This window comes from Serinus canaria, chromosome 6, assembly GCF_022539315.1.
Source record: "Serinus canaria isolate serCan28SL12 chromosome 6, serCan2020, whole genome shotgun sequence".
NCBI lineage: Eukaryota > Metazoa > Chordata > Aves > Passeriformes > Fringillidae > Serinus > Serinus canaria.
The window spans coordinates 28,132,428-28,158,972 of NC_066320.1; the positions used below are offsets into that span (position 1 = coordinate 28,132,428).

The 26,545-nt window shown below is 40.7% G+C and overlaps 1 protein-coding gene across 1 annotated transcript in view; it reads right to left on the reverse strand.

The window, feature by feature from the left end:
- The window catches only part of GFRA1 (GDNF family receptor alpha 1), a 132,141-nt gene that overhangs the window by 41,383 nt on the left and 64,213 nt on the right, over positions 1-26,545 (reverse strand). Inside the window, exon 4 of the mRNA XM_009087163.4 lies at positions 8,787-9,126. Within this exon, the coding sequence (XP_009085411.1) occupies positions 8,787-9,126 (340 nt within the window). The remainder of the gene's footprint in view (positions 1-8,786; positions 9,127-26,545) is intronic.

The following is a 26,545-nucleotide window of genomic DNA, read 5'->3' on the forward strand; positions in this document are numbered from 1 at the left end:
CCCATCCTGAAGCTACTCTAAATACTGCTCTGACCTTGGAGTAAGACAACAAATATAAAATCAGAAATACAGAAGATAAAAGCAGAGTAGAGTCTTTTTTATATGGGTCCATTTTTTCATGCACAAAGCCCCACCAAAGTCAAGAAGTTCTGGCAGCAGCAAGCCAAGAGAGCATTGATCTTATTCAACATGTTTTACTTGCTTTTAGAAGTAATATGGGTATATAATGATAGCACAGAAAGCACTGATCTGTAGTGTAAGATTGCAAAACAAATATTTTTTACCAGTTAAGGATGATGTGCTGTATTAAGAGCATTTTTTTTTGACTCCACTCTCAAAAAAAACATGAACACACAAGGCAGATAAAAAAATGTGAGGCCAGGAGCTGGCAGCCTGTGATACACCCAGACATTTACAGAGGTTGTTCTGAAACAAACTGTCCATTCTGAAAAATTTGCAATGCTGCATGATGGCCAGTTACTGAGATGTACCTCCAGCATTTCATAATGACTAACTGCAAAGGGAGCATCGTAACTGAGAGGAAAACCACTGTGATCTATGCTTGAACTGGAACAAAAGAAAGTGAACTAAATATTCAAATAATACAGCTTGAATTTAACAGAGTTCTTAGTCGTATGTGCTTTATAATAAAAAAGCTTCCTTTAATGGTTTATAGAATGAGCCTGAAAAAAATTAATGTAAGCACAAACATTATCTTTTGATGTAAGGTCATCTCTCAATAACCTTAGACAAGGGTCACAGTCAGCTCACACAGAAAATCTATCATCAACAGTAAACACACCAGAAAACCCCTTCTGTGTCACTTGTTTTAAAGCCAGCAGATCATTAAAGCATAGGAAACAAGCACAGGAAACAACCAGCACCTCTGCTGAGAAGTCTTTGCAGACACTGCCACATTTACATCTCACTTCCACCTAGAGGAGTTACTCCAGTAACACTGCAGTGATTATTAACATAATTAAAGCAATGTAATTTCTATTCAGTAAACATGAGAATGCTAAAATGTGAAGATATGCATGTGGCTGTCACTTGCTCTGTTGAGAAACAAAGTTTTATTTTTAGCTCCAGTGCTTACATTTTCTTGCAGCTATTTTAACAGACGAACTGCCACCAGAAATATTCTCTCACTGGGTCCTGATGTAGAATGATATAAATAACCTTTACAAAGTCCAGCTTAACAGAATGGTAAAATCAGTTGACATTCTCCTAATTAGCACTGCCTGAAGATTTACCTACATGAAACAGGAAGAGCCAAAAGCACCCCTGGAATAAATCCACTGAAGTCACTGATGTCAGAGGAAGTACACTGGGAATGGACTTGATAGAACAGATCTGTTATTTACATTAAACACAGACAGCTTCTTGCCTGTAGCACATACATGGTTTGAGGTAAATGAAAAAAGTATTTTGATTTATTAAAGAAAATGCTATTGTGTGATATATACACCCTTTCTTGCCCCAGTAACAGCAAGTTAGCCAAATGTGACTGGGTGTACATGACAGATCTTCTCTACACTACATCTAATAGATCAGGGGGTGGAAACTACTCATCAAACCAGTGGATGCTAAACTCCTTTCTACAGCAATCTCTCAACTAACAATCCAAAAAGTCAGCAGTAGCAGTACTCCTTGTGGAACCCCATCCAGCAAAGCAATTAAGTGCTTGCATAACTGTAAGGACATGAGAAGCTTCAAATTGAGATCTCTATTAAAGTTTAATGACAAATTTAACTGTCTTGGATTTCAATATTTTTGACTAAACACGTGTGAAACTGCTTAATTAGCATATGTAGTTTAATCTCTCTCCCCCCCCCACCCTGATAAATCAACAAAACAAAATGGGTCACATTAGCCCTGCTGTAACCCCCACCCTGGCTCATGTTCCTAATCTGTAGTCTTCTTATTTCTTAAATTATACAGGCAGCTTTTTTTTTCCACTTCAATTAACAAAATAAGGGTTTTCAGGCAAAATGAGCACTCAGGGGATTGTTCCTTATCACGCTCTACAACTACCCGAGGAGGCTGCAGCAAGGTCTTCCTCCAAGTAACAAGTGACAGGATGAGATGAAATGGCCTCAAGTTGTGCCAGAGAAGGCTTAGATTGGGTATTAGGAAAATCTTCTTCATGGAATGAGTTTTCAAGCACTGGAACAGCTCATTAGGGAAGTGGTGGAGTCACCACCCCTTGGAAGTAGATACCAGACCTGTAGATGTGGCACTTGGGGACATGGTTTAGTGGGGGGCTTGGCAGTGTTGGGTTTATGGCTGGATTTGATGTTCTTAATGGTTTTCTCCAACCTGAACAACTCTCTGAAGGATCACATATAGATACAAGTGCCCCAAGTTTTTGGAGCTGAAATGGTCACAGGTACCTCACTCAGCTCACTGAGTCCTTTTCCTAGAAAGATTGATATGGAAGCATGGAATACAGCCAATAAAACCTGAGTCATTGGCATCCAAGTTTATTTTGTGATTGTTGCATGCTCAGACACACACTATTCCCACTTCTACTTCTTCAGCCCTGCAGAGAGGTAATATGGAATATTCAGTGCCCCAGGTTATTTTTAACCTGATCAGCAGAGGCTCTACCTGACTGCATCGAGGCTGCCTGGAGAGTTTGAGCTTGCCTGACAAGGGACCTCAGCATGAAATACTGTCTAGTTACTGCTTCTTGGAGCATGAACTCTCTTCACTGCTCCAGCACAAAGCCAAGGGAAAGTTGGGTGCAGGACTTAAGCTGAGCCATTTTTCTAATTACTGTATCCTTGTGTCTCTGCTCCTTTTGGAGAAGTGTCAATCACCCAGCAAGCTTTAATCTTCAGGCCCCTCCTAAGCTGACCAGAGAGAGCATAAATGAGAGCCAGCCAAGCAGATCTGGCCACTGCAGAATGAGATCCATGCACACTTCAAAAGGGACAAAGCAGTCTTGTTTTGCAGGATGTTTGGATTTTTCTGATTCCAAAGGGATTTATGGATACCTTATAAGGAGGAACTGCTCGATTCATTTTGAGTTTTATTCAGATGGAAGAAATTTAAAGTTATCTTTGTTTCTGAGGGGGAAGGAAGAGCAATATTATGTTGCTCTGCTATTTGCTCTGCTAACAGAACACATCAAAGTAATGAATCATGTAAAGAAAGAGAAGAAAATAATACAATATTTCAGTATTTTCTATCTTTACTTTGCCTTTCTTGAAAGGTTTTTGCTTATTTTGCAGAGACTGCATTAATACTTTTTTCCAGGCTAGCAGTTCCACTCACACATATTCCACTACACCATCAAGTTTCCCCTGCAGAATACACCAGCTTCTTTCCCACCTCCCCTCAGACCCCATTTCCTGAGTTTCTGAACTGTCACCATGCCTCACTATTAGTTCATTAAAATTAATGAACACCTGTTCTGTCTTTTATTTCCACTTAAATAAATAAACCTCCAGCAATATAGACATGTATGCATATATTTACATCCCTGTATATACATATATGTATAAAAATCACTTCAAATTCAGGCTATGTGAGGTGAGCTTGTGGGCATGGGCCAAAAAGCAGAGTTACAATTTCTTCTGCCCCACTTGGTATTCTAGAGAGACAGGAACTCTCCTGAGTGCAGGTGCAGAGAGCTCAGGCTCACCCTACTACACTGCAAGCATCCTACACCTTCTGCAGGGTGAGTCAGGCACCAGAGGTTTTGCACCCACTCCCTGACTCAGTCTCAAACACCCAATGCAGGCACACCTGCACTTCTCTAGAAATCAGGAGTGTCCTTTTCTGCATGTCCTTAACAGCATTACAGAAACTACACTGTGGCCCTGGTTTGGCATAACCACAGCAAACCGATCATCTCAAGGAGCTGCCAGAGTGCTCCAAGTGCCAAACTGATATAAATGCCCCAGAGGGACTCAGGCCCAGCTCTGTTATCCCAAACTGTGCAATGCTACTGTGTCCTTCATAAAAACACCCACCAAGTGCCCTTTGAACATGCAAAACTAGAGCCAGCCTGAGAGGCAGCACTCAGGCTTTTATCTGGCCAACTGAATTGTCACCAAGATCAGCTCCAAGGCTCAGAAAGGGAGGCAGCACCTCTGTTTTCCCTCTCATTTGCTGAATTACAGATGATCACTGGACCGTGGCAGGATACTGAGGGAGGAAAAGCACAACATGCAGAGAAGCAGGTGAGGAGGAACCGTAAGCGGCTGGAATGGAATCAAACGTGTCAGAGGGGTGGTGAAGGGCAGATAATTGCAGGAAGGTCTGGGAAGAGGAGATGAAATGAGACTAAGCAAGGGGAAGAGGTAGGAGGGGAAAAAAGCAAGGGAAAAAAAGTGAGAAAAACGAAGGAGAAGTATAAGGAATAGAAAATGTGAAGAAAAGGGCAAATTTCTTTTTCCCCTCTTCCATCTCCCTCACATCCCTCCAGTGCACTGCTCCCTGTCAATCCTGGAACTGAGGACTGCTCCCTCCTAGAACAAGGTGGGCTCCCCATTCTGAAGCAGGACAAGAAGGGTTGCCTGCACATTTATAACATCTCACCACAGACCTGTCCCTAGTGCAGAAGCACCAGGGTGCAGGGTTTGCAGTCAGAGTGGTTTTTGCTGCAGGAGCAGTCCACAGGACTCACACAGAGCAGCCACCTTTACCAGCAGGTCCCAGGTGTAAAGCACCTGCAGATTTTCACATGCCTCACAGAAAAGGAGCACAGACACACTGAATCCCTTTCCAAGGTAAATTCCCATTAAAAGTGTTCAACAGAATATCACAAAGGAAAATCATTTCCTTGGCAAGTTTCTGATGTTTTCAGGAAGTGCAGCAAGCAGCTGAGCTTCTGTTCTATCATTTCCAGTGGATGAATTCTTCTCTGCACTGACAACAGTGTTTGCCTATCCCTGTCAGAGGGTTCTGACACCTGCAGAGGCAGACATCCTTCGTGCAGAGCTGCATGGGTGGCTACAACAAAATTAAGATTGGATGGGAGAGGTGACCAAAAACTGCCCAAGAGGTAAGAACACACCAGGGAGAGCACATTTATAAAGATTTGATTCTCTGAACACAGTGCTGGAAACATTTCTCACTGTATTTTCAAGGAGATGACCCATGTACTGGAACCTAATTGGAAAGTTCATTATTATCCTTCCCCTAACCCACATGAAGAAGTTATTTAAATATGTTAAGCATATTTTTCTATTTTTTTTCAGTGTCAAACAGCTGCAGAGAGCAATACGTACGTTTTTCAGAATTATGACAAAAAAATTAAGAAGAAAACTATCTTCTGAAATTAGCTAAGAACTACTTTGTGGCTATTTAAGCTTCAAAAATGGACCTCAATGATCTGAGCAGTCTTTTTGAGAATAATTATTGTGAAGGACAAGGAACAAGCTCCTATCAGTTTCCTTTATCAGCAAAAAGATGCTGCCCTTCTTTTCTGATCTTTGCAGCACATGAATGGATTAATAGCATTATTTCAATAAATAATGTGTCTGTATCATTATCATTCTGGTCAGTGTCTTCTGAACATATCCAGGAAAAAATCCCAAGTATGCAAATTCAAGACACAGATTATTAAAAAAACCAAACTAATGACTCACACTGTCATTACTCAAGCAAAATAGTATTTGCAGTACTGTCAAATGTGATAGTGGCAAATATGGAGCACCCTGCCTTGCATTTACAGCAGGAGATATTCTTAAAACATGCCAGTCAACTTTCTGAAGACTAACTGTTAGCTGAAGTGATCAGATCACAAAGTTCCTTAGAGGTTTGTGCTATTCCAGGACATCACTGGTGAAAGTTTTTGATGGTACACTGACTTTTCTTGGAAGATTTGTTTATGCTCACAAAAGAAAAGAACTCTAATGGCTTCTTCTTGGGTTGGGTTTTTGTTGTTTTTTTTTTTGCTTTTCTTTTCACTGAGCATTGACAGACATGCCTGAGAGACTACAACTGTTTCAGAGCTGGACTGGGGCACAAGCAGAGGCAGCAAACAAATGACAATGAAAGTGAACCATTCAGCATTCTGATGAAGTTGAAAATTAGGACTGTTTACATAAGTCAGAACTTATTTGCATTTCCTGACATTTCAGGTCTCTTTATCCCTTGATTGAGAATTTTTTATATAAAGATTAATGGCATCCTGCTATGTTATGGTACCTGTAGTTTGGCCAGATTTTTTCCCTGCTCTTAACTCTGCTTCAAAAACAGATTTGGTGATATGTACACCAGGATAAAACTTTTGAAGAGTGTTCAGAACTGAATGTTTAAATACTTTACACAGGCCCAGCTGATACTTTTTTTATACAGAGTACAGGCAGATTCAAATCTTGCATTTCTGAGTGAGCAGCATTCATAAACCATTTTTATGAACATATTTTCAGAAAACCTTTAGAACCTGCACCCCTTGTCTAAACTAGCATTATAAAAAGGCTTTAACAGGTGTAATAGGCATGCAAATAACAGTTTCTAAATCACCTGGTTTTCACAGTAGGCAGACCATATTTTCAAATTATTCTGCCATTTAGATACTCTCTGATTTCAAAATGAAATAGAAGTTACCAGAGTTAGAATTACACACCTACTGGCTACTGCTTTTTGTTATTCTAAACATATCTGGAATTCCTATAAGGACTGATATTTATCAGTGCCAGCAGTTACAATAGCAAGGAGATCTCCCAATTCTTTCCTGCCCTGCCCAAGCCCCTGTTTTCCTGCAGGACTAGGGGAACAAATCTCACCCATTTCCTGTAAGTGCACAAGTCACAGAGACAAAATGTCTTTCACTGCTGACAGGCTGGGACAGCTTTGGTGCCAATTCGTCCTCTCCATGACAGCAGGGAGGGGAGGGATCAAACCACCAGCAGTTTAGAGAGCCCAGGAGGCTGTAACACAATGTGAGCTGACTCTCAGCAACACACCAAGCTGGATTTACCTCCACAGGACCAAAGTGCTGCCCACACTGAGCCTGCCCCAGACCCTGCAGGGATTTGCCCACCCATTCCCTTGTACCTGTGCTGCCCCACAGCCTCATAGCCAGGTCTCACTGAGCCTTGAAAGAGCCAGAACTTTTTAATTTTGATGCTCTAAAGCAAAGAAAATGGATTTACATTAACAAATAAATACAAATTTACATTTACAAATAAATCAATTTTCATATCAGTGCTGGCTGCAACTTCAGGCAGAGATTTTACCAAGCTTTCTCCTGCAACGTTGCAATGGAGAAACCCAGCATCAGACTCATGAAGTTAAATTAACAAAATGCCATAAAAAACTTTACTGCTGAGACAACATTAGATCAAAGCTGACCAAAGAAAAACAGAGTCATGAGAGAAGTAATGGCATTAATTTAACAAGTTAATTCCAGGGAGAAGTCTCTCTATAAAATCCTCTCTCCAATTTCACTGGTCCTGTAACACACTGACAGTTTGGCAGAAAACACAGTAAACATACTGTAGTAACTCTACTAATTAACAGGACCTGTGTACAGGGAAGGCAAGACATAGAAGCAAAAATACTAATGGAGCAACAAGGAAATAAAAAAGGGATTGTTATGAGGCTGCACATACCCAGCTTTCATGAAGTGCAGCATCAGCAATCAAGAGGCTGAATGCAAATCAGACTGCTCTGATTTAACTCTGCTCCTCTTGTGTCCAGCAGGAAATGTGTCTCCAGGTTCCCCCAAAGCCATGGAGGACAGGGCACTGCTCACCTCCTCACCTCTGAACAACACTCAGGCACAACTGAAGTGCTCCCAAAAAAAGCTTAAAACCAGCAGTGGGAATCTCATAAACAAACTTCAAAGTAAATATTTTACCAGGCATAAGTAAGTACTTATTAAGATTTAGATGGTATCTTCAGTGTCCTTGACATTTTACAATAGTGTTTATCTCCCTTGTTTGCTAATTCACAGAATTGGATAATCTACAAGAAATTTACACATTAGAAACGAGCAGGATTCTCAGGCACGACTTCATAAATATGACATTAGCACAACAATGCTCTAATATAAACACACACAATGCTAAGCAGGAGCAAAGCATTTCCTGAGAGCAGAGGAGGGCCTGTTTGCCATGGAGTAAGCTCTGTGTGAGAACCTGCAAGGTCCCCAGGAGGGGAAAGGAACCAGCCTGTCCCATGGAGCAGGGCTCTGCACTGCCAGAACACTCAGGGAAGGAGGCTGGGAATGAGGTCAGTGAATCAATGACCCCCCAGCTGCATCAGCCCAGCACTCTGCTCAGGGGAGAGGAGAGGAGACAATTTTCAGCTCTATGAAGATAGTGGTGTTCTGTCTACAATGTGGACTCCTTTTCTTCCAATTAAAAACACAAGAGTAGTCTGTACATTGTGATTATTTATAAAGTCCAACGTGAAGCTTGTATTCCCAATTATTAGTACCCACATGGACAATGAAAATAAATCCCATTATAATAAAAAATTCTATTTTTACCTGGTCACTAATGGGACATAAAAATTATACTGAGACATTATTTCATAGAGACACACAATGTTTCCAACAAAAAGCTGTAAAAATTAAACTGGGGCTTTAAAGACTCTTCCATAATGCGAGGGAGTAGCTGTGACCAGTTTTGGAGAAGGCACACACTGTAAGCAAAAGAGGGCTTTTGTTGCTCTGTTAAGGATGTCAGAGGCATTTGCTTTTTTTCCCTGACTCATCCTTTTCCTTAGTGGTCACTGTGACCCTCGGTCCAGGCAAATCCATCAGCACCAAAAAGTTCTCCCTGGTACCTCATTCATCACTCCCCTGCCGCGTGCTATCTTACCTGCAGATGTAATTCTTCTTGCAGGACTCTTGCAAATTCAGGCAGTTTGGTTTCTCCCTGTCCTCATAGGAGCACACAGGAACAATGGTCTGGCGCCTCCTCTCAGTACAGGCTACGTCTCGACAGGAGCAGAAGAGCATCCCGTAGCTGTGCTTGGGGGGGACCTTGTCAAAGAACAGCCGCAGGGCCTTGTGGCACTTGCGCTTGTTACAGATCTCATTGGACGTGCTGCTGGTGCAGGGGGTTATGTAAGCAGATCTGAACCTCTTGCAGGTATCATTTAGGTTACAAGCTTTGGCTGCGTCCAAGCAATTGTTCCCCTTTGAAAGTACTGGCTCCACTAGAAAAAACAACACAACAGCAATGAGAAAGGTGTCACAAAACACTTCGTGCTCTGCGGTTATTTCAGAGTTAACGAGACCCTGAATACATTTATTTGTTACATACAAAGATTTCAGTGTCAGGAGCTGGGACCAGTCCTCCTGTTTCTCAGGGTAATGGTTGAACAAGTGAACAAGAGCATGGGCATGCTGTGAGGGCAGAATGCTGGGGAATAAATGACACTCTGGGCAGGCTGTACTTCCTCATCTTTGCAGCAGACATGCAGGATGAGTATTGGGTAAGACCTGGTCTCACTAAACAGCTCTTTCTCTAAAAGCATACATCTGGCATAAGAACACAGTCAGAACATGGGCTTCTAACTCTGGTTTTGTAAAGCTCTGACATTTCCCAGTTCTTTCCCTTGAACAAGTTAAATGACATGCCGTGCCTACCCCAGGTGACAACATTTAAAAGTAATCTGTGTATAGTGCAGAAAATAAAGTAGACATGCCCAGCACTACATTTTTGAGGTCTGAGGATGGCCCACCCAGATTGGAAGGAAATCAGGTGCAGCCTCATGTCTAGGAGCCCTCTAAGGCCACCCACAAGTTCCATACTTAGGTAAAACACTGTTTTAAGATCTATAAATGCCACCTGAACCCTGGAAAATTTATAAACTTTACAAGGTTTGAAGAAGCTGACATAAAATTAAAAAGTGATTGTGAAAGAAACATTTTAAAACAAGGATGTCCCTTTCTCACAAACACACACACACACACACACACACACACACACACACACACACTACAAGAAATTATAGTAAAAATTAAACTCAGATATAAGTTAAGGCTATAATTACACATTCAATTTCTCAATACATTAGCCAGATATTAAAACCCAATAGATGCTTTGCTTGAAAACTAAGCCAACTGGCATCAGATTGTAAAATTCAATTAAGAACAATTGTAATGCTGCTTTGGATGTTAGGAATGCCAACATCAGAGATCCAAGAAAATACATTAATTTCCCACTGCTACAGAATTTGCAAGCTGAACAAAACATTTTGCAAACATCTGAAATCTGCTGCAACCTCTTGGGGGGCTGGCCAAAGATAAAACATTTTAAATGATCCAAAGCTCTAAATTACTCTTACAAAAAGCTTTTTTTCCCTAGATCTTTCACCTTTATCCAGAAACTCAGTCCAAGGTCCTTCTACAACTCACTGCCACTCATCTCCATTCTCCTACCATGCTTCCTGTCATTCCCAGATCAAGACATGAACTTTTTCTCTTTTTCCACAGCAGGAAAACACGGAGCAGCTTGGCTGAGATGCATTTGTTGGAGCACACTGTGCCCAAGATGGGCCTTGACTGCTTGCACACACTTCCCATTATACAAATAGATCACCTGCAACTGTCCCATGCATCTTACCTACCCAAAAATAACACAAAGCTAAGGAGCATTAGGTCTGTGTTTCGCTCTGGCAGCGTGCCATAGCTGTGTTCAGTGTGTCTGTACATTGAACCTTTGTACTTTAACAATCACACTCCAAGTCCTTCCCAATCTCAGCTGCTTGCACAACAAAATGGCAACTTTTGCATCTTCTCTTCGTAAATTACAAAACTGTAAATATGCAACATTTGACTCTAAATTAAGAGCCCAGCATTTCTTATAATAGCAGCCTACAACAGATTATGCAACATCAGATGCAGAAGAGACACCCAAAACACAACCCTCTCATAAAATGATAACATTTTTATATAAAATGTTGTACTACAGTAGCATACAACTATAATATTAACTATGAACTCTCAAAGTTTTTTTTTATACAGTATATAGAATTATATGTTTAGTACAAATATAATTACTATGTAATCTGCAGGGCATATAATTATGCAATATATGAATAGTATATGCTAATTACTATGTGATTGCAGAGTAATTACATGGTTATTTGTGCCTGGGAGTCAACTGCTGAATTCCACTATTTAAAACAAAATTCTGTGGAACAGCTCTGAGTGGGTACTGCAATATGAACAGACTTCAGCTTACAGTATTCATATATGCTGCTACAGAATTAAAAAGCACTGTGAATACAAGCATCTCAAAAATCAGAAGGGACAGGTTAATCAATCTTTTTTAAAAGGCAGAACATAAGCCAAGCCACTGACAGTGCAAACAGCAGTGAGAGTTATCTTGGGTGAAAGTTGAATTAGGTGCAAAATCTTCACACAATATAGTTATGCATATTCATACCTGTCATTCAGTTTATATCTGCCCAACACTCACATTCCTCTGCACATCAACTCTGAATACAGACTTGTTTGGGGGGCTTTGTTTTTTAAACCAGCCCTAGCTGTAATGTGCCCATTGCCTTTTCTATTTTGATACATGTCTTTAACTATTGTTTCTGGCATACTTGTAACATTATATAAATTATTTTTATCTTTTAAAAACAAGACTAAATGTAGAAGAGGAGCATCAACTGCATCAGAATTAAACCAGACTGTCTAAACCAACTCTTCTCATTAATACCAACTTCTCTTTAAGCTTTTAAATCACATTTGAATGCAAAATTGACAATCTACAACACATTTAATGCTTTATTTCTATTGTAAAAGTGTAGAGTTATTCCCAAGTCCTGGGGTAACTACAAACAGTTAACAACACTGGGAGTGTTCCTGAGGATTACTTATGCAGCAGTAATTTATAAGGTCAAAATTTCACCCAGCTTCTGTTCTGCAAAGCTTAAATTATTAAGACAGGCAGGAGTTTGGCTCTTACCAGGTAGAGACTACTTTAAAAGCAAATGGATCTTATCCAGAGCTACTTTTCATGCCAGAATCCTTTAAGAAAGGTTTGTGTAAGGAGATCCTTCTTCAGTTCCTCCCTCTCTTGGGGCATTAGGATACAGACTGGGGGCAGTCAGGGCAGGAGCCTGCAACAAGTCAAGATTTCTCTGCACCACCATTTCCCAACCCAGAGCTTCCTCTCTCCCAAATCCACTTTGCCTGGGCCCGTTCTGGAAATCTCTGCCAAACCACAGAGCCCTCCACTGCTGCCAAATCCCCAGAGAGCCTGTGGGAAGTCACTTCACAGAGGGGATGAGTGGTGCCTCCTGGCTGGGAGGTCCTGTCTGCAGCACGGGGCCCAGGAGAGCTGAGCTGAGCTGGAAGCACCAGGATGCTGCTGCCTCCCAGCAGGAGCCTCCATCAGCAGCTGGGGATGCTGCCCTGCTGGGGGGCAGGCAGAGGGATGGCAGAGCCCAAGCAGAGCCAGGAGCTGAGCCCTGGTGGGACAGCAGCAGCATTGGGATGCCCAAACCCCCCCTCCCAGCAGGCAGGGGCTGCACGGCTCACACAAGCTGGGCAGGACCAGTGGGCACTGACACTGACCTGCCTCCACCTGCACCCCCAGCTCTTCTACTGCACCTGTAACACGTGTGCCACGTTTTCTGACCAATTCTACTGGTGAAAAGGCAATCCTTGGACTACAGTGCAACCACTCTGATGTTTGTTACCTCCTGCATCTCTCCACCCCGGCCCAACACTGCCACAGCTGCAGCAGTCCTGGACTCAATCTCCCACAGACCACAGAAAGAAGAGAGCCAAAAGGCCCTGTCATTCATCCAGAGGTGCTCCTAAAGTCTTAACAGGGCTTCCTCTACCCTGTTTGATCTTCCTCATGCTTCACCCTCTTTCACGGCCTCTCCACCTTCATATTTCATTTTCTTTGCACCTCCATTTCTATTTCATTTCTACCTCCTGTGCCTCCTCAGCTCCTGTTAACCAACCCCATGGTACTCAAAAAAGGAGTCTCAATGCGTACTGGGAGGTTCTTATTTGTGTTCCCACTGGACAGAAGGAGCACAAGGAATATTAGTTGTTCTGTAAGACTCTTATTAAGCAGCAAAATGGACATTTAGTTTTCAATTTTCTTACAGCATATAAAAAACAATTTACTGAGGTTGTCATTAAAATTACCATTACTATTTGCAAGTAATTAGCATTAGTAGGTTTTCCAGTGGATATAGTGAAGGGAATGCTGTAAAGAGGGCAATAAATGCTAATGTGATGGAAGGCAAAATTACAAAGTGGTGGAGGTGACCACATGGGTATGGGCCTTCTCCAACAGAGGTGCAGAATATGGCATACAGGAACCAAAATCTGACCAAAATTAAGAAGAGAGCCATGATCCCACTTAAACAAAAATACTGCTGTGGGGTTCACCAAAGTACTTCTGCTTTGCAAGAAGAGCAGATTAAAAAGTAAGGAAAAAATAGCAAATATTGTCATCTGGATTAAAATAAACTACCGTTTTCCTGGACAAATTATTTCTAATCCCAAATGGAAGAAAAAAAAAGTCATCCCCCAAAAAATCCTGAGACTGATAGTGTTATTCTGAAATTCTACTTCTCTTCTGCTCAGCATTTACTAAACAGCTGGCCTATTTCAAACCTTTTCCACAATCTTAATAAGCAGGTAACTTAGTTTTTAAATTAAAGCTAATATATTATCAGTTATGACCAGAGCTTTCAGAATATTACCATATTCAACAAGATTCATGTTGAAATTACAGTTGACAGCACCAGGTGACAAAGATGAGACTGATGGCTGTGAGAGGTACAAAGCTACAGCAGCAGAAAGATCTAAACAAATCTGCCTAAAATGAGACTTCAGCTTCCTAAGACCAAAGCTGGAACATTTTACATTCCTGGTTAGTCATTAAGTCTTTGATCACACAAATTGCCAAGGTCCCTTAGAATTCTCTTCTGAATACCCCCATAAATTTACTGGAGGGGTAAATACCATCTCCTGCCCATGCCATTTAGAGACTGGGAACAATCACGTTGCTTAGCATGAACCAACAGGCACGATTTGGAAGTGTTCATCTACCATGTTATGTTTGGAAGTGTTCAGCTCCTGTGTTATGCACAACTGCTGTGTGTGAAGTCTTTCCCAACACACCCTGGCCTTTGTTTCTGTGAGACTCCGCTGGTGAATCATCAGCCGGGATCTTGCAGACTTTGGTTCAGTGCCTCCCATGGCATGAGAGACTCAGAAACACTGTTCTCATTTCCCAGAAGGGCTCTCCAACCATCTCACTGCAGAGTGTTCTCAACAAGGAAATGGTACATACTGCAAAACAAAGAGGAAGCAAGATGCTTCAGCCCAAGAGTGAGAGCTCTCACTGGGAGCCAGCCTGCTGCCTGCTGGCCTGCACCCAGGAAGGAGAGTTACTTCTCTTACAAGAGCAATGACTGGAAACCTTCCCTGAAGAAGACTCTACAAGCCTGCAAAGGCATGATCCCACTTGTACTGCCTACTTCTAATCCCTTCAAAAAATCCAAAACCCTTTCTATAGCACATCTCCTTGCCTTCCTTCCACACCAAGGTACTGCCAAACCCACAGGAAGGGTCCCCTCCCAGGCTTTCTGAAATCCTGCAGAGATGAGCAGAGAGCAATGACACCCCACTTCCTCAAGGACTGTTCTGATCCCTGCCTTAGTGGCTGAAGCACCAGGATCCCTTGTGCTGGGTGCCCATTACATTTCTGGCTGGCTGCTCCCAGGAGCACACACTGACTGCTGCCTGGGCAGATGCTCCTGCCTGAGGCTCAGAGTCTGGCTCCTCCAGTCCAAAGCCTTCCAACAAAGCTCAGTCTCTGTATTTCCAGACACCTTTCACTAGACCAGGTTGCTCAAACTTCATCCAGCCTGGCCTTGAATATTTCCATGGACAGGCCATCTGCAGACTCTTCCAGTGCCTCACCACCCTCACAGTCAAGAGCTTCTTCTTCCTTTTTTTATTTGTTCGCTAAGTGTCAAAACTGTCTTCTCTGTGTACCTTATAAAGATTCTGAGCATCTTCTAAGGATTTTAGATATCACCTCGAAGCAGAGGCTTCTGACTTTCAGGTGGACACATTTATCTTTTGGTCTGCTCCTGGAAGTTTAATTCTACTAATGGGGCCACAGTCTGTAAATGCTGCATTTTTTATTGCCCAACTTCACCACTGGTTCTGGGCTCTAATACTCGACAGAACTCTTGTCCATATTTCACCTTAGATCCTGCTTTGGTTAACCATTGCCTGGTGCATTTCATAGACACTGCAAATAAAGGTTGCAGTGAAACTGCAATTCCTAAGCTGCATATGTATTGATTAAAAAAGGGGGAAATTGTATCTTACTATTTCCTTTAACACCTAAATTCTTTACTGGGGAGGAATGGGGAAAAGCCAAGCAGAAAACTTCAAGGTGGGTGAGCCCTGTGGGTTGGCTGAGGGACATCTGCTCAAATTAGAAGTTATGTAAGAGAAAAGTCTTATAAACCTACAAGTGATCTGGGTTAAATTTTAGTTCCACAAGGGCAGAGAGGGAGAGGAAACCCTGCTCCCCAGTGTTAACAATACTGTGGCATACACTGCTGAAATTCTGTATTCACTCACAAATACCCTGATCTGTCACCTTTCATTTCTGTTACAAATCTAATGAAAGGTTATGCCAGGGTCCCTAATTTTCCACATGGCACTGAAGACAGCAGTTCTACATTATATTTATGCCAGCACAGTCATTTTGTTCTCTGCAGCTATTCTGAATTTTCAATAATTTAAGTTATGAATTTGGCTCTTTAAAGCTACTGTTACTTCTGTCCAAAATATCTCACTTAGGAGGCGGAACCACATTAATAAAGTCAGGGACTTGCTAAACAAAGAAACTACAGTTGTTGCAAACTGATCCAGTCACTGTTTCTCACATTACTGCACCAATGATTCCAGTTCTACCCTAAAGAGTTTTAGGGTGTAAAGATCATTTTAACCTATCTACACTGCACTAACACTGGGGATGGATTATGCATGACTGAGGCCATGTACAGCATACAATTTTTTTTTTGTGAGGGATTCAGTCATTCCACACACAATTCATGCTCTGTACTGAGTGAGAGGCTGGGTTTGTGGTGTGGAATGCTATCAACTCAGTTTCAGCTGAGTTCTTCTAATTAATTTCCCCTTAAAAATAGAGTGCAAACGTGTTTCTGCATATGCTCTCATCTTATACAGTTCAGTATTTTATTATTAGCTAAATACTAAGTCAACAGAATTAGGAAAGAACCAGAAGACATGGAAATAGAGAATAAACCTGTGAAAACATTCCAACCTACACGGTTGCCATGAGAAGTGATTTACTGCACACAAGTTCTCAAGACACAGTGAGGGACTGTTTTGCCAAAGTCATGCCAATTTGCAGGGCAACTTTCAGCATTTCTTTTTATTACTACAGAATTGCATTCACAACTTGTTTCCTCTTTTGCTCAGACTTGATTAATTACCATGTTAACATAACTACTATTCTCCTGCTTATAATGGGCTCCCTCTAAAGTGCTGCCCCAGCAAAATAAGCCAGGAGAAAGCTTTGAGCTCTTTGCTCTAGCACTGCAATCCTTTCTAATCTCACTATTTTTCAAATTTATGTTCCATTCCAATAAAGCTTGTGTGAATATTACAGCAAATCAGATAATACAAGGTTATGACCCTTGTAATTGATCCTTCAAGGTTCTTTTTGCCTTTTTTCTCCAGTTGACGTGGTAAAAACCACATTTAGCTGTGCTTGTTGACACTTGAGAATTCACTTTGTTGGTCATATACACTGTTTCAGACAGATCACATTACATAATGATGTATTTCTAGTGCTACATGTCTTCTTTACCTACAAGCCCATTAAGCTGTAAGCAAACCCCCCGTGGGGCTGTAAGACTGCAAGTATCAAGGGGGCAATGCTCCCATCCTGTTCAGAGGGAGCATGGCTGGAAGAGTCTATTATGTGAGGACACAGGGCTAAACATTATCTACTACTTAAGTAATTTCAAGTAAATAAAAGCAGCTTAAAATAAAAAGTTAAATTTCCATGTATAGAAAAATACACATTTAAATGAACACAGACCATACATCCCAGCACTAGGAATCAGTTTTCTGGAGCAATGGTTTCTGTATCACATGACCACTGGAATAAAGTGATTAATTGGACTGTCTCAGTAAATGCAATCATTACACTTTTAATTAACCTCTTCAACCTCTTACACCTTTTCGTTTTGTTATGCATTAGATTTTTACAGTTTTCTAGTTATTATGCCTGACTACACTTAAAACAATGTGGAGCTCAGTTAGAAAGATAAGAAAAACAATTGAAACAGCTCTTACTGCTCCTAACAGGAAAATACCACTGATACTGTCATCATCAGAGCAGTTATAAATCAGGTGGAGGACAGACATTCTGAACTCTGTGGCTACATTCCCACCTAATTTTTGTTTTGGCAGCACACTGTTATTTAATGACTCTGGCTACCAGGAAACTAGCTTTTGAAAATTCTTTCTCAACCTAGTTATAATTACTCCATATAAATCATACAATGATCAATTATAATAATCTTAGCTTCATCCATTATTTAAACTTAGAGTTTGACTCTACACAGCAGAAGTGCAGGAAATTCCAAAGTCCCTTCTCTGCTCACTCACAACTGCTTTACTCCTGAAGCCATGCCAGCTACAGCAAAGAAGGGGCCAGATATGCTCTTATCTATGACATCCAAACCTGAAATAACCAGAGATTCTAGACAAGCAATGGTTTCTGGCTTGGTTTTTGGCTTGGCACACTATCTTACACTTGGTGAAACTAAATTCAACATGAGATTTTGCTTTCTTTACATTGGTGGACCACAGTCAAGGGATCTCTGCAACTACATACAGTGACAGCATGAAATATTCTTACTTTAAAATGGCCTAGTCTTCCTCACATGGATGCATACAGACACATTTGTATACACACATATGTATGTATAGAATGCTTCAGTACTATTTGATTTGATGTGTCATTTCACAAGAGCTTCAGAAAAATCCAAATGTTTGTGTCTCATATAAGGCTGATCCTAAGATACCTGAGCTCAGTGTGATATGAACCCCAAGTCTGATGGAAGGAGGAAAAAAAACTTAAAAAGAAACAAACTTTCATGAAGGCTCAGGCAAAACATCCAAGCCTTTTTCAGAAAAGCTTCAGAACTTTAACTGGATTTTGAAATAGTAGCAAGGATTTTTAGAACTATTTAATAAACTGATTATATGTTTTTGATCATGCAAGATATTTAGCTAATTGTTATTAGTTTTCTGCATCTTGTCCTAGTTCAGTCTCAGCCATAATATTTGCTATCCAATGTAAAGACAGTGTCTGTTTTGAGGTTCAACATTTTTCATTTCCACCACGTATTTTAATGTTTCAACTACATGCCAAGAATTCCTCTGTCAATAGATCTGTATTTTTCTGTGCTTCTTAGCTAAGTCTGCCCAAAGCCCCCCAAATTTTGCAGCATTAGGCTGAAGCAGAGAAAGATGATGACAAGGAAAGAAACCTTGTCAGGGTAGGAAGGAAATTCTAGAAATACAGCGTCACACATGTGATAAAGCAAGTATTCATACCTAAAACCAGAATCACAAGGTTTTTCAGTAACTCCACAGCCTCTCTGAACAGCTATCCTGTATTCCCAATGAATCCCATTGAAATTTTTTCATGGTATGTTATCAAGCACCTTCTGCAACATAATTACCCTGTTTTCTTCCTGAATTTACACCTTTCCTCTTAACAATGGCTTTTTAATTTCTTGAAGACTCTCCTTCTCCTATTACTTGTCTTTTAAGTTACTCCCCCTCATATTCTTTCTTCACAACATAAATGCATTTTCTGGATATCCAAACTCGTGCTATTTATTCTCAGATTTGGGCAAGAAAAAAACAAAACAAGAGGTTACAAAAAAAAAACCTCCAGATCATTGACCAAGAATTTCTGTACAAGTTGTACTCAGGAGATTGCTACAGACAGACAAAACCTGTTAATTCAAGAGTTGCTGAAGCATAGCTTACTCCAGCCTCAAGCAATAGCAGTGTAGGTAGGGATGGTTTGCACACACTGACTGCCTGCTGCAGGAGTATATATTAGCTTATCTTTGACAGCAGCTTGCTCTTGATGGCTATAACCTGAAAAAAAAAGTCAAAGTATATAAAACCTTAGTAGAAAAAGTATCCTGCTTATTCTGCAGTGTTCCTCTTTCAGAAGGAAACTGAGAAAGGACAGTGGGCTGGAGAAGGGATTGTGAATCCAGTCTGACAAGAGCAGCTGATGGGATAACTCAGGGAACACTTAAAGGCACAGAAAGGGAAAGATCTGTCCAGAATAACAAGAGGAAAGCTCCACTGTTCCTAGATGGGAGAATCACAGAATCATGACAAAAGTCCACCAGCACAAGAGAGAGAAGAGGCTAAAAGCACAGTGAAAGCAGCAGTGACAGACAGAGGGCAGATGCTCAGTTAGTGACAGCAGCAGCAGCAGGGGTGGGGCAGAGGGTGCCACCATGGCATGGAGAGAGCAATAGAGACAGAGGACAGCAAAACCCACAGCAGCTGGGGAGGCACCAGCTCAGCCCCCCTTTTCCTGCTGCCAGTGAAAACCATTCGGGGCAATTATCTGGCCCATCGACCAAACAATATGAGCCTCATTCCATTAATCCACCACCAGCTGCTCCTCTTTTCCCTATCAGTTGGCCCCACTGAAATCCTGTTGAATACAAATAAATTCATCACAATGTGAAGAGCAGTGGTAACTTTTTGTTCATGGATTTGGTTATGTGAGCTTCAGTCACTGCATTGCTGCTGACTCCATCTGAGGTCCCCCTGCTGAGCCCAGAGCCAGTGACAAGGAGATGTGTGCTCTGGGGCAGGTGTACCTAATGGATCAAGGGAAACAAGATACTTTGGAAATAAGTCACTTCAATGATACTGCCCTGGAGAGTTAATAATGGTTATGATGGGCCCCATCCTGCTGTGTGCCCAGAAGATAAAGCAGTACAAAAGGAAGGTGAGGCAGCTGTGTATGATATATGCCACTTCCCTACAGTGCAACTGGGGGTTTGTTAACTAGAGATCATTATGATATTTAATAGATTACACCACACTAACAATCAGACCACTGCCTACTGTCTAATCTAAATTACCTGTCACTTTCATTTATGCCACGTGCAACATGTGGCAATAGACAAAAAGCTCCTTTTTGTTTTGTCTTCAGTGCTCTTGGCTTTCCCTGTTCCACACAGATCCCCCTCCTGAGCTAGTCTGGTTACCTTTCCTTAGCTCTTATAAATGGCCAATATCTCTTTTTTTTTCCAAATGTAAAAATGTGTTTCTTTCTGAAAAAAGGCAAAGAGGAAATAAAATTATTTTGACTTGTTAACTATATTTAACAGTATTTGTGTCTCTTTTTTGAGGCGCTGCCCCTACACTGAACACAATATTTTGACTTCCATTTACTTAAAAAAAAAATCTGAATCCAGATTTTATGCCCAAATTTATCTTGTCTTTGAAACTCATTTAAATCAACTAAGCACTTGATTGAGTGCTGTAGTGACCTGAGCATCAGCCAATACTCTCCTTGGCTCCATTTTTAACTCTAAAATACCAACGTATAGAATACATTGGTTTTTATTTGGCATAAACGTTTGCAAATATGTTCATGCACAGGTACACAAGACAGAAGTAAACACAGTTGGAAGAGTAAAGCAGTGTTATAACAAAATTGATTATTTTGGTGTTCAAATACTTAAGTCAAATGAATGTCTTCCTAATTAGCGAGGAGTGAGCCTCACTAAGTAAAATGACAACACTATTTACATTTAAATAGTCTATTTTATTCAGAGTCACTTCACACACATGCACACTACTGAAATGCAGCCAATTCTGCAGTGGAGAATAATAATTGTACAGCACCAGCAGCACTGTGCAAGAGACACTGGGGGGACATGGATGAGAGATGAATCAAGTGTGCATAATGCTCCTGTAATCAAAATTACATCACTTTTTGAAAAGTTCTTTTTTCAATATTCATACTCCTGCCTGATCAGGTAAAAAGTGTTACTGCTGCCAGGAATTCCTATCTTAAGACTGAGATCCCAACTCACATCCTGCGAGGATGCTTGCACAGTATTGACTAAAATGGATGAGTTTGAAATAGTAATTGACTAGTGATGTATGGCTTCCAAACAGGCCAATTATGCTGAACATGTCTCAGTAAGTGAAGGACCCATTTCAAGACAACATTACTATTAACACTCTTAATGTTTTAACACATTCCCTTCCTGAGGGTGCAGCCAGCACAGCGCTGCAGAGGCAGCAGCAGTGCAGCTCCCAGGAGCTGAACAGTGCCACCCATGACACTGCCCACAGGTCACTCTGTGAGGTGGGGACACAGAGACTGCAGCTCTGCCCCTCCTTGCACAAACACAGCTCTAGTTCATGACTGCAGCTCTGCCTGAGTCACTGAGGCCGTGGATGCAGAACCTTTGCATTGCTAATTTCTGCCTGCAAACCTTGATGCTTAGCACACTGAGCAGAAAACTTTGGTAATCTCCAGCTTCCCAGTCTTGTCCTAGTCTTTCTCTTGAAGGATTGATTCAGTAACTCTGCTAGGAAAATGCTGAGAGATGGCTGAAGTACTTAGAGTCAGTGTCCCTCACAAACAGGCTGATGAGGAGTTTCTGAGCCCTGCTGGAGACAGGAGATCAACACCATTCCACACATATTTGCTCTTTATTTTTATTTACTCATTTCTTCATCCTCATCTAAAACACAAATGGATTTGTTTATATACCTGATTAGTGTCAACAGCATTATTTTACTTCTGAATACACTTACAAATGCATATACCCAGTTAAAAACAGTACTCATGTTAAAGCCTGAGAGCTTAACTAAACCTGCATCTTGAAGCTAGTGATGTTCCAATACTGTTGCCATGTGTTAGAGAGACATAAAATAATGAGCCCAATCCCAGAAAAAGCACTATATATAGAAGCATTGAGGAGAGAACAGAATCTCAAAATTCATTACACACTGGGTACACACACATTTCTCAATCAGCAGCAGCTCCTGCTCCTACCACTGGGAAAACTTTCACATGTCCAACTAAGTGCACGTCCAATACAATAGCACAGCTCCCTCTGTAATTCAAGAGCATAAGAAAGAATGATTAAGAATGCTATTGAAATCAACACCAAAACTTCAAATAAAATGAATCATGATTAGCTGTTGAAACTAGAATGATGTAGAAAAGCAAAATATCCACAATACAGCAGTGCACCAGTAAATAAATAAAGCACAAAAGTCCCACATATTTGACATCTGAAGAACAAAACTATCCATCAATGTCTTGGCACAGATCGATCAAACAGAATGCTGCTGACGAAAATCTAATAGTATGATGGTAATAATGTAGCCATAAAGCCTCTACTCTGTAATTGACTGCTTCCACTTCAAGCTAACATGTCTAAAAGAGTGACTAATGTTCACCTAAAGATTTCACTTGAGTTGAATGACAATCAGCTCCACCTCGTGCTATTCTCCACAGATTTCTTGTGCTGGGTAATTGCTGAGGGAGAGGAGCCAGAGAGGAAATAGTCTTCTTAACTAAGGAAATTTATGTGAAGAATGGTATGATAATCTCAAAGGAAAATATAGTTTCCCATCTGATTTTAAAACACAATACTCCAGACACAGCATTCCTCTCCTAAAGCAGAAGCATCAGGGCTGACTCCATAAACAGGGCTGAGTAGGTTTTATATTTAAAATGGCTATTTAAACTTTCAACAACATATTAAAAATACAATTTTTGCTCCCCAAAATTGCAGCCTAAATTCTTTGAATAAAGAACACATTTCTGAGAGGCTACAGTCAGATTGTATGCTTTGGTCAGAATTTCCATTTCACTAAAAGTCAATAAGTTAATTAGCATTATAAACCAAACAGAACCATACCCTTCAATGACATGACTTTAAAACTTACTTTTGTGATCTTACTGAGCAGACTATTTTACAAATAATGTGAATTAATACACAGTTTATGTATCTTTAATTCAGTAGACTATGATGAAATTAAGCACATTTTTGTTCTTTTCTAAACAAAACCTGAAAAACTAAAGAAATAGTTTGGTAGGTTTTCCTAATTTTTTGAGGCCAGAATGAGAAATTTAAATTTCCTTTCTAAGTTTCACTGAAGATAAAAATAATTAAAATGTTTGGAACTCTTTAATGGACCATGATTGCTCTGTCGCCTTTGATATATACTTAAAGGTAATTGGCTAGTCTAAGTGATGTATTTTTAAAGAGCTACCTATTGATTAATAATGTTTCAGTATTAATATAACCACTTTGTGTGGATCAAGAAACATCAATAGCAGAAACCCATATTTATCCACAAATTAACTGGATATAGATCTGTTGCTTTAAGCAAAATGGGGTGTATTCACTCATTATTTTACAAGAGTAATGAGAGAGGATTAAAGCAAAATTTGGGTTTGTATTTCAGCTGCATACAATAGATAAAGTTAATTTCTTTCTGCTCTTGCAGAATGAATAAAAAAAGGACATAAAAGTAGAACCTACAGCTGCAGGAGTTGGTGACACTGTAGTTTTGTACTTTTGGGCCTCCAGGTCAAATGCTGGACAAAATGAAATGTGCAGTACTGACAGAGGTGGATTTTTTTTTTTTTAATCCAGTTAAAAATGGATTAAACCAGTAAATGATCTTGTAATTGACCCCTATAACCAGGTCTCTTACAGCCCCACTCATCTCACTGTCACCCAGCAGGTTCCATAAGGACTCTGAGGTATCTGATTTATAGAGATATTTGAAAAGAATGCCCTGGCCTGTGCTGGAGAGCCATCACAAAATTACAAAAACCTGCATCAGCTGATTTGCATAGGAAATGGCAGAAAAAGAGAGTGCTGTGCCTTCCTACCACAAACAAGAATAAATAAATTAGGGAATGACTCATTGCCAAGTATCTTACCAAGCTCAAAACTTGTGCACTGAAATTTTAGGCAGATCAGGCAAATTCAGGTCTGAGAGCTGCAATGGCTATTCAGTCCATCCTACTGTGGCAAGCCAAAAGAAGTCCATCCTTTGCAAACCATCTGTCCTAGTGTCCCAGTGGTTGTGATGCTACAGCCTCCACAGTATTCTATAGTGTCTAGTTATCTTTAAAGATAACTCTAACATCTCTTCTCTAACATCTAACCTAAACACCACACACTACAATTCAGAACAAATGACAATTACCCTGACACAGAGGATATTACACTGCTTTGACATTTGTTCTTAATGAATCCACACTGACCCTCCTGATCACCTTACATCCCCTACACACTTTTAAATCATTTTTATAATACCCTATTCTATCATGCTTCCAAACACTGTATTTGGGAACTGGATCATAATTCCCTGGGCTTTTTTTCTTGGTCTATTTTATTGATGGGTGTGTGTGTGTGTGCATGAGTATATATATGGTTTTTTGGGGTTTTTTTTTAATAAAGTAAATAAGTTCTATGTTAGTTTTTCAGTAGCCCCTTGGGCTTCTTTTTCCTTCCATGAATTCTCAAATTGCTAATGGCTTAGTGGCAGCTTCAGTTTACTAAGTACACTAAAAATAATTTAATCAGGCCATAAGAAGGAGAAAACTCTCAGATTTCTTGAGTGTTTTTCTTCTTTTCTGTTGAGGACACATTTTAACTTGAAATTAAAATGGAGGGTTTTTTTTCACGCTACATCTTGTAATGACATATTACATGTTACAGGTCAAATAACAGCTACCTTCCTAAGTTGCTTGCTGAGCTATGTTGAATAGTTTTAGATGGCCTTTTATCAATACAGAAAGCAGTTCTCATAGACAAAAATCTGTCTTTTCACCTCCAATACACGCAGGTCACCAGGGGAAACATAAATTCTGGTAAATCAGGCCTTTATGATCATAAAGTTGGCCAAAACTTCATTGCTGTTGTTTTCTTTATGAACAAACACAAATGTTTGTGAGACATTTCTCTTTCATGAGCTTCTCTTTCATGTCAACAAAACCCTTCCATGGCAAAACCAGATCTTCAAACTGCACTTGCACCTCCAGAGCCTGAAAGCCCCAAGCTCTGAGCAAAGTGTCCTTTATCGAGAAGAGATCACAAAGCCACCCTTTTAGGACAATCCCAGTGTCCTGACAGCCCTCTTAAACATGTAAATGACCACCAGGAGCAATACAATAAGGACCTCTGGAATCTCAAATGCATGAAATTGCTTGCTTGCTTGCTTTCCCATTTTCCTGAGCAGGAAGCCCTTTATAGCCCTCTTTATCTCCCTCCTGGTCACCACCCCTGAGCTGGGGCAGCAGTGGTTGAGGCTCCTGCTGTAGAGAACATGATGCAGCCAAAGAAACACCAAATCCAGGTGGAGACAGAACAATGGGAAGAAAAACAGCACAAAGCTCACTGCCCACAGGAAACAGGGTGTCTTAGTCAGGATCCCCAGTTCTGTGTGTCCAGCAAGGGAAGGACTTCTAAGATCCATCTCTGACAGTCAGATCAGCAAGGGGCTTTTTCACAGCATCTGTCCCCAGCAATGACAGTCTGCTGAGCCTGACAAATAGGGGCTGTTTTATCTGTTCAGAAAAGCAGTGAAAACTGGACTAGAAGTGCTGGTCAGCTCCCCAGAGCCCTACCCCCACAGAGCTGTCAGGCAGCCAGAGCCTGGGGAGCTCCAAGCCCACTCTCCTACCATTTCCCATTCATCTATAAAATCGCAGGAAGCCAGTGAAGGGACAGTGCCAGGAGCATCAGTTTCCATTTCTGAAGGGCTCCTGGAAGAAATGTCAGTCTGCTCAGCCTTCACTCCCTGAGTTGGAGTGAGCTGAAAAGAGATGGAACCAGGGAATACTGCACGAAATGTAACCTGTGGCCTTCGGATGAGGGCCACAGCCATTAAACGATCCCCTGAGTGTGAAACCCTGCAAAGCCTGGCTACAAACACAGGAGATCTAGTTCCTGGATGAAGCACTTCCTCCATCCCTAGTCAGTAATTCTTTTCAAAGCAAATTAATGAAGAATAGAACTACTAGTATGATAGGATGGCTACTGGAAGAGTTTCCTCCTCTGAGTTTGGAGAAGCTTAGAATAAGCTCTAGACCAGGCTACCAACTCCACACCTGCCATTCCCCTTTCACAGCAGGATCCCTCAGGCTTCTGAAGCAGCAGGAATAGGAATGGGACAGTAAAGGAAGCACAGTTTATTATAAGCAACAATTTACTGCAAATTTGAATGCCCTAAAGTTGTACTGACTGCAGAAAAAGCAAAAGGATTAGCTGCTTCAACAAACACACAAGCTGCATAAATATTCCCATTATTATTTGTTTCCTAACAATAATTCTATTTTTTTATTTTCTTTAAAAAATTAAATAATAATAATAATCAACTCTTCTACTCTGTCTTTATCCAAACAGATCTCCAAAATTCATTAATGACTGGACTGCTTCTGAAGAAGTTTTATTTGTATGAAAAGCTTGCTGCAAAATAAGTTGTGAAGAAGTAACACAG